The sequence below is a fragment of the Talaromyces atroroseus genome, assembly GCF_001907595.1.
Source record: "Talaromyces atroroseus strain IBT 11181 chromosome Unknown scaffold_17, whole genome shotgun sequence".
In the NCBI taxonomy this organism is placed as follows: Eukaryota; Fungi; Ascomycota; class Eurotiomycetes; order Eurotiales; family Trichocomaceae; genus Talaromyces; species Talaromyces atroroseus.
The window spans coordinates 2,058-14,434 of record NW_017971449.1 but is presented as its reverse complement, the minus strand read 5'-3'; the positions used below and the strand labels follow the sequence as shown (position 1 = coordinate 14,434).

The following is a 12,377-nucleotide window of genomic DNA, read 5'->3' as shown; positions in this document are numbered from 1 at the left end:
TTTTCTACGCATTCCCAATACAGATTGATACAATCCCGGATGTAGGTCTGACCCGAGGCCATCCGTGGGTTCTGCATTGCTTTGAGCGCCGGCTGACTATCTGAGAATATCACCGCTTTTTGAAACCGTGAATCGTCCTCCGCGAATCGTAACAACGTGCTCAGCGCGAACCGGATTCCACACGCCTCCGCTGCATACACCGTTGACGTGTCCTCTGTACCAATACACTCCGTTGTTTGTCGCCGTAATTGAGGAATAACCATTGACGTGCCGATATAGCCTTGATAGCCACTACCGTCAGTGTACATCAATACACGTGAATTCTCCTTGGTCATGCGGTCGTGTACAGATACCGCCTTCTCGCGCTCGTCAATTATAATACATGGAGGCTCTCGCCATGGTGCTTGGACGTGCGCTTCACGTCTCTCCCACTCTCCCGCCAAGGTACCTGGGGGAGCACGTAGGCATCCGTCTTTATTCCAAGCATGAGCCTCCATAGGAGTGTAACCGCTGAGCGTGAGTTCTTGGTCTGTACGCCGTGTCATTACACCTAGGGAAATCACGTGTGTTGGACCTGTACGAATCCGAATGGCAGTGGACTTGACGAGCTGGTCTAGTTGATATCGGATTGGTAAGAGATAGAGCTCCACGTTGAGCGCTTCCACTGCCGTGGTACGAAACGCGCCACTGATTAGGCACGCCGCAGTTTTTTGAATGGTTGCAAAGTCCCGTGTTATTGCCGTAAGTTGCGCCTTTGCCATGACCCCTGGTTGATACCACGCCGCAGCGTCATATAACATCTGCGGGATCACTATCGCCTGATAGATCTGGCGCATGGAGCCGAGAGCGACTCCCCATATAGATCCTGCCAGTCCCCGTAGAGCCTCAAGACTGGTGCCGGCTTTGGCGACGGCCTTTTCACAGTATATATTGAACGTAAGCTCCAAATCGAGCCAGATTCTGAGATATTTGGCCACATTGCTAGCCTCCATCGCCATACCATCCTATAGCGTGATCGATTGAGACTTGAGAGTAAGACCACTCCATAGATTCACAAAGTGAATAAGTTGATACTTTTTCTTATCAAATATAGAGGCATGGTAAAGAGCCCATTGGTCCGCAATTGCGCTAGCGCGTTGAAGCTTTTCAATAATATTATTCTCGCTGTAGCCAGCAGCCATCATGCCCATATTGTCTACCCATCTATTTGTTAATACATGATTCATTGGATCTGCATAATCCTCTATCAAATCCAAATTATAAATAAGATATAGAATTGGGGAGATTGACAAGCCCTGTGGAATGCCTATTAGTGTCAATATCGGCTCTGATATGCCTTTGGGGATCTTAATTCACGTACTCCTTCCTATAAGAAAGACAGTCACCCACAGCATAAAGTAGCCAAGGTGCTGTTTCCACATATTGTGAAGCAATCGCGAATAATGCACATTATTGTACGTGCCAGATATATTAAGTAGCAACATGGATACAACCTCAAATCTATCACCCCACGCTCGCTGGATCCGATCAAGGATAATCTGGATAGCGTGATCTGTAGAGATCCCTTTACAGCCGCCAAGGTGCCCTATCAGGAGTAGTTGATATATCTTCATAGCGTAGCCAATCCTTCATGCGATAATCGCTTCAAGGAACTTACCTAGTGTATTAAGTAACGCCACTGGGCGGTATACTTTTGGTGTACGATTGTCCCGATCCATGCCACTCTTACGGAGCACAACCGTGATTGACCGCTGGAAATGAGATGGATTGTAGCCCATTCGGATACATGCGTTGTAGATCTGATAGAGCGTATTAAGGATCACGGGGATACCCACGATTTGGTGCTAGAAGCTATTAGGAATTATATCCTTACCTAGAGTCTTATCCGGCGGTGTAGAGCGGATCACATGTTCAATCTTGTGGCGTGGGATCTCTAGGAACGGCAGCTGTTCTGGATAACGGCGTCGTTGATATTTACTAAATTGGCCTCTGGGATCACTGGAAAGAATAACTCCCTGAGGAGCTCTATTTTGGCTTCCACCGTCTCCGCGATTCGTCCATCCACTAACATTAATGTGGGTGTAATCCCCGACTCGTAGGCGCCTTTACGCGTATGTGTCTATTTAGCTAACCTCTATAAGCCTATGGGCCCTTTTTCAGTGGCTTCCTAGACCCGGCGGCGGTGGCCGAGCCTTAGGGATTTACTAACGAGTCGTTTTTTCTTATTCCGTGCCCACAGATAGGCGCGCCAGATCCACGGATTGTGAGTGTTGGAGTATATACGGCGTAAACGACGGCATAGCTTTACCGCTTCTTTGCATTCAGAAGTGAAATCGGGATTGCTCCATTCGCTAGGACGGGACCATGGAACGGATTGGTCAATCGCGTGGCGGATCGCGCTCGTGAACGCGATAGTGGACAGCTCAATGTGAGATTTAGAAGCGTTCTCGAAATCTGGGACTATGAGGTGTTGAAGCATATCAATCAGTTTTTTCATGTCAATGGCGTTCCAGTTGCGGCGTTTTGGCGGTTCATAGATTGGTGTGTGAATATCAATCTGCGTACGGATTGGCCAGTAGTCTGAGTCGTGTTGTACGGTATCAGTGCATTCTATCAGGATCAGGCGGTCAGACAAGCTTATAGAGAGAAACGTAAGGTCAATTGTAGATTTAGATTGGCCTTGTTCCCGTATAATAGTACCCTCCTCAGTGGCGAGCTCCAGTTCATGGCGGTCCGTGATTTCGAGCAATTCAGTGCCTTCGTTATCGATTTTAGTGCCAGGACCACCCCAGGCGGGATGGTGTACATTCATATCCCCAAGAACAAGGTGCTCGATCGTTGTGGAATATCCTATTCGGGTAAGTTCGCGATTAAGCAGGTTCAATGTGGGCGATTTGGGTTTGTTATAGATATTATGGATATAGAGATCATGGGATTGCTCGCCACGGAGGTGTTGTAAGTGAAGGATCTGATAATCCGGGGAAACGGTCGTGTGCGTCCACTTTGCGGTGTCAATTTTCTTGTTGACGTACAGCGCTACCCGCGCTTGTTCACCGTCCACGGCCTTGGGGTGAAGCAACTGGTGCGTTATTCTCGCGGGCTGGTGCGTGGTGTTGTCATATTCGTTACGCCACGGTTCCTGGATCGCGATAATGGAGGCTTGGAGGACAATGGGATCACGGAGAAAGGTGGCCATGACCTCATCTCTTGATTTGTGTGTGTTATACTGCAGGATCTCAAACGGTGTATTCATAAGAGCGCGTCCGGGCTTGATCGCGTGATTGTGCTGATTTGTGCGGTCTCTTCCGCTTCCTCATGGATTAGCGAATTCTGCGGATAGTAGATGTGGTGGTTGGTGAATCTAAATAGAATATCCCGGCGGGCATCTGAATTGAGCTCTCCGCTGTCAATCTCCTGGAAGCTTGATACGCTATCTAGAATAACGCAGTGGTCATCGTCGATATTCACGTTCATCTGGGGTAACGGCGGTAACGGCGGTAATGGCGTGTTATCATACGATTGAGATCGGGACCGTTCACGGCGGCGTTGCTCTCGGAGAGGCTGTTCCGGGTCATTGCGCATATCCACTGGCTGATTCAAGCCCCGTGAACGCAGTGATTTTGGGGCTGTTAACGTGGCTGGCGCCGTTGACGGGATTGGGCTAAGGTTGCTTAGTTGCGCTGGGTTGATTATTGCTGGTTGGCTGGCAGTTAATGCCGTATAAATATATTCATGAGGCTCAACGGGCTCATCGTCGTTGGTGGACGATTTAGATTTAGGGGGTCGTCCTCAAGGCTGTTTTTCAGTGCCAGCTGGTTTGATTGGGATTGCTTTGGTGGGCATGTTGACTGTACGAGACGTCGCCTGGATTGGTGGTGGTGTAGCTGGTTGTTCAATAGTTATCATGGCCTCCAGTTCGCGAACTGGCGCGTGAACTGGCTCGGTAGCTGGCTCGGGAGCCGTTTCTGGGGCTGCGTGCTTTGTAGCTTTCTTACCCTTTGCGGTCACGGTCTTGGTGGTTGTTTTCTTGGTGGTCTTTTTCTGCATGGCCACAATTCTGGCTGCTTCTCCCGGTGTCGGGCCTGCAGCCATATGCTCTATCATTCGTGCTTGGAGATACTGGGGGACACAGTGTTCCCCAATACCCATGTTGACCACTTGACGTGCTCGTGCGGTCTCCCGTTTCCGGATCTCGCAGCTGTCGCTCGATGCCTTATGGGCACGCTTGCAATTGGCACATCGTGGCGTAAGATCCTGGCTCTGTTTAGAAGGACATTCCCAGGTCAGATGCTCCTCCGCGCAGAGTCCACAAAGATATCGTCGGCTCGGGCACTGGCCTTGTACGTGCCCATATTTTTGGCACTTCCGGCACATCTCCACCCGTCCTTCTCAGTAATAAGGCCTGTTGGTGAGTGAATGGGAACGCCACACTGCGTTGCTCCTCACCGCGTTGTTCGCGATTACTGGGCTCGTGAAATCCACGATCAGTGATCCCGAGTAGCCTTTGGGCTTAGTGAGCCATCCGACGTGCGCAATCTCTACCTCAAAGCCCGGTTGTCCCCATCCCGGATTATCATTGATAAGCTCCTGCTTGAACTGCTCACTCATATCTACAATAATTTTAAGAAAAAAAAAACATCTCTTTCTTCGCGAATCTAGCTTTTGAAATTACTCGCCCAATTCTGGCCGTACAGCCTCAAGAATTTGATCAATTCTAATTAACGCCAAGTGCTATCGATTGATCCTATTTTTGCTATATAAAACTGGGATTGACGATGGCGTTGGGGCAAAACACCCAAATCACGCCTCCCGCGAGTGAAAATTCTGCGGGAACGCGTCCTCCAGATCAAGCGATGCCGCCGCCTCCAGAGAAGCCATGCCCAAAGAGAATGGACGAGCTAGCTAAGAGCGTGGAGAGGGTGATTTTTCATATGGAAAATGACCCCAAAAAGGACCACTTTATGTACCAGTTTGTCAAGAACGTCAAACTCTTTGCAGACGCGGTGGTCAAGGAGCAGACGATCTTAAAGCTGGATGAGGTGTGGAAGGCCCTGGAGCAGATCCAGCTCAACACCACCGCGCTACGCAAAAACATCAAAAGCGCTACTTTGTCTGCCTCAATTGAATCGGTCTCCGTATGGCATACTCGGGCCAGGAACTGACAGGCAGATCTTGGGTCGGTGGGGACACTGTCCACCCGGAGCAGCGCGGGCTCTTCCACCCCAGGGGTGCCGCCTGTTGAGCTCGGGCAGAATAGCAGCGTGACCGTCAAAGTGAGAGACGCCGCCATGAAGAACTCCCTCCATCGACTCACCCCAGTACAACTAAAGGACAAGGCAGAGAGAGCAATTGAAGAGGCCTGCAAGAGGATAAATAGCAGAGCGCTCGCTGATGCACCCTTTATCACCGCACAATGTCTCCCTTCCGGAGACATCAAACTCACGGCATCCAACGCCGCCGCCACCAAGGTCCTACGGAACCACGCTGACCACTGGGTCAAGGTTTTTAGGGGTGATGCCTCAGTCCGCACGCCGACATGGGGGGTGGTCGTCCATGGAGTCCCAACAGGCAGCTTAAGATTAACACCGGAGACCATGGGGGATATGATCATGAGGGTAATAGTAGAGAATCAGCACACCTGGGGCACAAGGGGTCGCGTCGCTCATATGGGCTGGTTAATGCGCCCTCAGCCAGGCAAGAAGACAGGTTCCGTGGTCATGGAGTTCCTGCACCCAGAGGACGCCAACGAAGCGATACAGCGGGGCACGGTATGGGAGGCCCGTATCTACGACACGGCGGTCCTGTGCCGAGAGGGTCGAAGCAAGCTATGCAACAAGTGCCAGAAACCGGGGCATGTCCAGATCCAGTGCCCAAACCGGGCCATATGCGGCGCCTGCGCGGAGGGTCATCCGACCTGGGAGTGTCCCTCCAAGCAGGGCAAGGAAATCATGGTGAAATATGCCAACTGTAAACAAGCTCACAGGGCGTCGTCGCCCAAATGTCCCGTACGAATTGAGGCCCAGCAACGGGCCCAGGCTGCCATTATACGGTGTGAACCGTTCCACTGCGTCCCTGGTACGCTACGCCATGCGCCGGTGGTCTTCACTGGCGCCCAATTCCCAACGCTGTAGGAGGCTGCAACCGTCAGTCAATCCCATAAAAGAAAGGCGGTCTCAGTGCCCGGTAGCCCTGAGCGAGAGGCCGCTAAACCACGTATCATGACAAAAACGGTAGCCAAAAGACCAGTAGGACGCCCGCCGTCCAACAAATCGAAATCAAGCGACAGCATCCCGCTGCCGGACAATGAAATCCAGGCCGTGTACGCCGCGTCCCAATCGGCCTCTCAATCCACGAAGAGGTCTCAGAGGCTAGGAGAGCCTCAGGGACCGATGACAGACCCAGAGCGACCTCTCCGGAAACCCCGGGGCCCACGACACGTACCGAACGTGGATTCTGACTCCGATGATCCTCTAGTGGGAATGCACGCCGACACCGTTATGGATACCAATGAGTAAGAACAACCAATTCACTATCATTTAGTACAACACAAACAATGGCAGGGCCATGGTGATGGCGCCATTCCTCTGGGACCTGTGGGTCCTCGAGGCCGACGTAATTGCGTGCCAGGAACCCTGGAGGAACAAGCTCAACGAGACAACGCATAATCTGGCAGCAGGGACGCACCAGCTATTATATCCAAAGAAATCAGAATATGGGGAGGAAGAGGCAGCACGTGTCTGTATATACGTGTCTAAGCGCGTGGATCCTGCGTGCTGGACACATGAGGTAGTTTCACGGGACTATCAGATTCTCAAGCTGACGTATGATCGGGGGAAGGAGGAGAGGACAATATTTATTCATAATATATATAATGAGGTAAGGAGTGGTACAATATCCACGATTAATAAGAGATTATCTAGGATTCGCTATGAGAATCCACACAGTGAGCATGTTGTTCTCAGCGACATGAATCTACATCACCCAGCCTGGGGGGGACTAGGCACTCCAGTAGAAACAGAGGCGGAGAGATTAATTAAGGTCATAGGCGGCCACGATATGGAACTAGTCACGGAGGAAGGGGTGGTTACATGGGAACGCAACAAGCTACGCTCAACAATTGACCTCACCTTTATCTCAGGCGCGCTGCGAGAGTGCCTTCTGACCTATGAGCGAGATAATAATATTGACCACGACTCGGACCACTACCCAATCCGCACTGTCCTGGGGATAGGCGCCCCACCATGTGGGGAGCCAAAATGAAGGAACTGGAAGAAGATGGACGTGAAGCTATTCATGGAAAGCCTAGAAAGGGATATTGACGTCCCCAATCTCATGATGGTGTCCACACGCGCGATCGAGCTACGCACCACTGCCTTTATAGCGGCCATTCGCCGCGCAATTGATAAGTCCACGCCATAGGTGCGGCCAAGTGTCTACAGCAACCCCGATTTCACAGGGGAATGCCGCGCCATCATCAAACTCACACGACATCTACGACGCCACTGGACACGCACGCATCGGCCGGAGGTCGAGGAGTAATACTGTATTGCCTGGAATGTGAAGAAACGACTCATTGAGAAGCAACTACGCCTAGGCTATTGCTAATGTGTCCAGCAAAGCCATGGAGCAGGGCCCGCACGGGCTTTGGCGCCTGGCATGGTGGGCACGTCGATAGATGGGCGCCTATGAACAAGGAATCACGCCGACGCTCCAGAGCCCTAGTGGTGAGACTGCAGAGACGGTCCTGGATAGGGCAATGCTATTCCAGAAGGCCTTCTTCCCGAAGCAGCACGCTGTAGATCTATCTGATATTAACAACTACAATTATCCAGAACTAATTGAATTCCCACCAATCACACTATATAAGATTGAGCGTGTGGTATCTAATCTAGCAGCAGATAAAGCACCTAGCGACGACAATATCCTGAATTGGCTATGAAAGCTGGTGATCACAATTCCTAAGGCGCTAGAAACATTATTATAGATCTTCAACACGTGTATATGCACTAGTTATAACCCCATACACTTTTAAAACTCGATTATAGTGATGCTCACAGGGACTATTACATGTCTAAGTCCTACTACCCTGTGGCACTACTCAACACCCTCGGCAAGGTACTGGAGGCAATCATCGCGCTACATATTTTATACGCGATGGAGGAACATAGCCTGCTCCCCGTACACGCCAGAACCGATCCAAATCGACCCCAGGAACGCCCATTTTACAGTCTGATATCGCGCCATTACAGGAGACGCATGTTGAGTCCATCCGCCCTGTCCGCCGCGGCAGGAGCGCGCGTACAATCCCGGACGACGAGTCAGAAGACGAGCTGAGCAGCTCGGACTACGACACGTTCACCAAACCAAGTGAGCCTGTCGGCCAGGGCGACACTATGATGACCACGAATCTCGAAGACAGCGCTTGGGCTACTAATCAGTAATGAATCAGCACGCCAATCGACTACGAATCTTACAGGCCAACTGCTGGAAATCGCGGGACGAGGTCCAGATGCATCTCTTTGGTGAGAGAGACGTGCAAGAATACGATATCCTGGCTATCCAGGAACCCTATATCAATAAAAGAACCAACCCTTTGACAACGTACGCACTAGCGCTCCAGAACCGCTTCCATATCTTGCTGCAGCCCACGTCACAAAAAGACTACGAGATCCGCCCACGGGTCTGCTTCTACGTCAACAAACGTATTGATCCGACAACGTGGGAAATACGGTTTCACGGCAGAGATCTGAGCACGCTGATCCTTCATACCGTTCACGGCACAGCTCACATCCACAATATATATAATCCGGGGAAGGCCAGTGGCCAGGAATCGGCGCTTGACACTCTCCGCGGAGCCATGACATCTGGAACGCAACATATCGTGCTTGGGGACTTCAATCTGCACCATCCGCTTTGGCAAGGCACACAGTACCGACACGTCGACGACGAAGCCACAGAGTTGATCGATCTCATGGACGAACACGGGTTGGAGCAGCTACTGCCTCCCGGCACCGTGACGTACGAGAAAGCAGACGCCAAGACTACCATTGATCTCATCTGGGCGTCGCACACGCTGGCAGACCGGTTGGTGAGCTGTACTGATAAACGCGAATGGTGGTACGGCGCAGACCACGTGTCAATCCTCACCCAGTTCGACCTGGCCCCGGTAAACGTTCCACCTATCTTTCGTAGGGACTGGGGCTCGTCAGATTGGGAGCTCTTTCTCAAGCTAATGGGCACGTACGATTGGCATCCGCGTGAGCTAGCGGATAAGGACGAGATCGACAGCGCGGTGGCGTATCTGATCGATGCGATTGACAGGACAGCAGAGCAGGCAACTCCCACAAAGCAGATCACCTCCTACTCCCGTGCTGGATACACCCCGGAGATGGCGGATCTCAAGCACCAGGTCTCACGGTGCCGAAAGCACGCTCGTCGAATGGATTCAGCGGAGGCGTGGGAGGAATATAAAGAGGCCAAAAAGGAGCTTAAGAAACGTACGAATCAGCTGGCGCGAGATCTCCACCGACACCGAATCGAGGAAGCAACAGAATCACTGAGTGGATTCTGGAAGGTAACGCGCTGGGTTCGCAACCGAGGCACGCCACGCGCATCATTCACACCAACGCTAAAGTATAACGACACCGATTATGCCGCCCCAGAGGAGAAGGCGAGGCTTTTCCACGAAGTGCTGCACCCGGAGCCTCCAGAGGCAGACCTTGCGGATATAGCACATTTCCGATACCCTAAACCATATGAGACTTCTCCCATCATGTTGGACGAAGTGCGTACGGCAATCAACAATGTGAAGCCGAACAAAGCTCCAGGCCCGGATGGCATTCCGAATCTGGTTCTCCAACGACTGCTCCCCCTGATTGAACGCTATCTAGTGAATCTTTTTAATGCGTGTTTACAGTGCTATTATTGTCCAAATCACTTCCGACAGTCCACCACGGTGGTGATCGGCAAACCGGGAAAGCCTAACTACACGGATCCGAAAGCGTATCGTCCAATTGCGTTGTTAAGCACGATTGGTAAGGCGTTGGAATCCGTGATCGCACGACGGCTTAGCTACCTGGTGGAACGTTACAACCTACTCCCAAAGAATCATATTGGCGGACGACGAGGCCGCTCCTGCGAGCTCGCCATCCACCTCCTATTGGAAGAGACTCACAATGCGTGGAGAGACGGCTCACGCGTGGCCTCCGGCCTTGCACTGGACGTCTCCGGCGCATTTGACAATGTCAACCACACCAGGCTGATCCACGATCTGCGGAAGCGCCAGATCCCGGAGGATATTGTGGGCTGGATCATCAGCTTCCTCAGCAGTCGCCGCACATCAATTGTACTGCTTGAGGGCGATATGGGTGAGTTTCCAATCAATACCGGCATCCCACAGGGATCCCCGCTATCACCAATCCTGTTCCTATTCTTCAATGCGGATCTCATCGAGCAGATACAAACCGAATGCCCGGAAGTATTCGTTATGGGGTATATTGACGATGTCTTCCTGATGGCATTTGGGAGCTCCGCCGCAGCCAACTGCCGCACACTCACCCAGGCGCATCAGGTCGCAGCGCGCTGGGAGAGGACTCACGCCTCCAAGTTCGCGCCAGCCAAATACCAGCTCGCCCACTTCTGGCGGAAGCACCAGTCGGTGCCAAAGCCAAGGGGCAGGCTGGACGTGCCGCTGACGATCAAGGGGACCGAGGTCAAGCCCCAGGGCTCAATCAAATATCTCGGGGTCCTGCTTGACACCCACCTGACGGGGGAAGCACACGTACGACAGATGAGGAAGAAGGCTGCGGGATTAGTAGCAGGGCTGTCGTCGATAGCGGGCTCTACCTGGGGAACGCCATTGCTCCATTTACGGAAGATATATACGGCAGTGCTCCAACCGCAGATCATGTACGCGTGTTCCACGTGGTATATCCGTGGTGGGAGAGGCTTCGTTGGTGTGCAGCGGGCCACGGAGCAAGCCGTTTAGTCGATCCAGTTCCACGCGCTCCACCGGATATCTGGCGCGTTCAAACGCACGTCACGAGAAGCCCTGGAAGTCTGCCTCCATGTGCCACCTCCCGAGCTCACGCTCGCGAGATTGGCGGAGGAGGCATGCTTACGTCTCATGACCTCACCACTACGATCAACGCTTCATTCGACACGCAGTCATGCACACCGTAACGACCCCTTTACGTCTCCATTGCACCGTCTGGAGACGACGATTGACCGGAAGCTGGGACGAGGCGTATGCCAGCAGATTGAGACGATCCACCCCTTTGTAGCGCCACCGTGGTGGGAGCCACCGGATATGCAAATCGATGCTACGCGTGAAGAAGCGATTCGTACGCAGACTACGACTACAGGGGTTCAGTTGTTTACGGACGGAAGCGGGTTTGACAGCGGGATTGGAGCAGCAGCGTATTCGCCGACATTAGGCTACGCCGCCAGGCCAATCGGCTCATCAGACACCCATACCGTATACGCCGGTGAGTTGGAGGGGATTGATGCGGCACTGGGCCTCTTGATCCGGAACCAGCAGCATAGTGAGATACGAGAAGCTACAATCTACACAGACAACCAGGCCGCGATTCGCGCCACCTGCCACCCCCAACGGTCCTCAGGACAGTACATCCTCCGAAGGATCGTCCGTCAACTGGACCTGCTACGAGACACTCGATCTCGCTGGCGTGTGCGACTACAATGGGTGCCAGGGCACGAGGGTGTCCCAGGCAACGAGGAAGCAGACCGGTTGGCGAAGCTCGCTGCAACCGAAGCGACACAGCGTACACGGGAAAACGGGCGGATCGCTCGGATCAATGCACCCAACCAGTCTACGCCTCATGCCGCACGCGTTTCCTTCAACCCATATCATTCAATCATCTTGGTGGCGGTGTGTCGTCAACGGCTGCGAGCGGGATTCGTGGATCGGTGGAAAGAGCAATGGGACGGTGCCGAGCATGGACGGCATCTCCACCGGATCGTACAGACGCCAGCAAAAAAAGTGCTTACGTTGCATGAGGGATTGAAACGGGCATGGAGCTCAGTGCTCATACAACTGCAGACGGGTAAATCAGCGCTCCGCAGCTTCCTTGCAAGCGTACAGATCGAGGACTCACCACTGTGTCAATGCGGGCTTGGGAACCAGAATACAGCGCACGTGCTCGTACGCTGTCCCCTTCACATAGACCTGCGTATGGAGACGCTTTATAAAGAAGCACGCGAAACCGACGACCGGAGGCTTCTCAGCGAGCCTCATTGGGTGCGAAGTGTGACGGCCTAGTACGATTTGGCTTGGCGGCACGCGGTTACTGCGGAAGTACCCGCGGGCCGCCTCCCATGGACGAATCACATGCAGGGAAGATGTGGGGCTAGATATG

The 12,377-nt window shown here is 52.7% G+C and overlaps 3 protein-coding genes across 3 annotated transcripts, besides 9 other annotated features; 2 read left to right on the top strand and 1 right to left on the bottom strand.

The window, feature by feature from the left end:
• Positions 1 to 917: part of a repeat region (Identified by RepeatMasker using a combination of RepBase library and repeat library created with RepeatScout) that runs on past the window's edge.
• Positions 793 to 976: a repeat region (Identified by RepeatMasker using a combination of RepBase library and repeat library created with RepeatScout).
• Positions 977 to 1,257: 281 nt separating this feature from the next.
• Positions 1,258 to 2,389: a repeat region (Identified by RepeatMasker using a combination of RepBase library and repeat library created with RepeatScout).
• An 860-nt stretch (positions 2,390 to 3,249) lies between these two features.
• UA08_08960 (hypothetical protein) lies at positions 3,250 to 4,149 on the bottom strand (the record flags this gene model as incomplete). Its single annotated transcript, XM_020264064.1, has 2 exons — positions 3,250 to 3,695; positions 3,855 to 4,149. The coding sequence occupies 2 exons, from the start codon at positions 4,147 to 4,149 to the stop codon at positions 3,250 to 3,252; spliced, it is 741 nt and encodes a 246-aa protein (XP_020115789.1).
• Positions 4,150 to 4,853: 704 nt separating this feature from the next.
• On the top strand, positions 4,854 to 8,441 carry UA08_08959 (hypothetical protein; the record flags this gene model as incomplete). The annotated part of the gene is made up of 6 exons (XM_020264053.1): positions 4,854 to 5,110; positions 5,207 to 6,075; positions 6,178 to 6,511; positions 6,561 to 6,821; positions 8,046 to 8,115; positions 8,169 to 8,441. 6 exons carry the CDS (start codon positions 4,854 to 4,856, stop codon positions 8,439 to 8,441), a joined length of 2,064 nt encoding a protein of 687 aa, XP_020115788.1.
• Positions 6,947 to 7,137: a repeat region (Identified by RepeatMasker using a combination of RepBase library and repeat library created with RepeatScout).
• Positions 8,442 to 8,539: 98 nt separating the features above from the next.
• Positions 8,540 to 8,571: a repeat region (Identified by RepeatMasker using a combination of RepBase library and repeat library created with RepeatScout).
• A 302-nt stretch (positions 8,572 to 8,873) lies between these two features.
• Positions 8,874 to 8,932: a repeat region (Identified by RepeatMasker using a combination of RepBase library and repeat library created with RepeatScout).
• A 39-nt stretch (positions 8,933 to 8,971) lies between these two features.
• Positions 8,972 to 12,069, top strand: UA08_08958 (hypothetical protein; the record flags this gene model as incomplete). The annotated part of the gene is made up of 5 exons (XM_020264042.1): positions 8,972 to 9,574; positions 10,562 to 10,908; positions 11,167 to 11,486; positions 11,574 to 11,687; positions 12,062 to 12,069. The coding sequence occupies 5 exons, from the start codon at positions 8,972 to 8,974 to the stop codon at positions 12,067 to 12,069; spliced, it is 1,392 nt and encodes a 463-aa protein (XP_020115870.1).
• Positions 9,713 to 10,478: a repeat region (Identified by RepeatMasker using a combination of RepBase library and repeat library created with RepeatScout).
• Positions 11,691 to 11,757: a repeat region (Identified by RepeatMasker using a combination of RepBase library and repeat library created with RepeatScout).
• A 198-nt stretch (positions 12,070 to 12,267) lies between the features above and the next one.
• Positions 12,268 to 12,377: a repeat region (Identified by RepeatMasker using a combination of RepBase library and repeat library created with RepeatScout).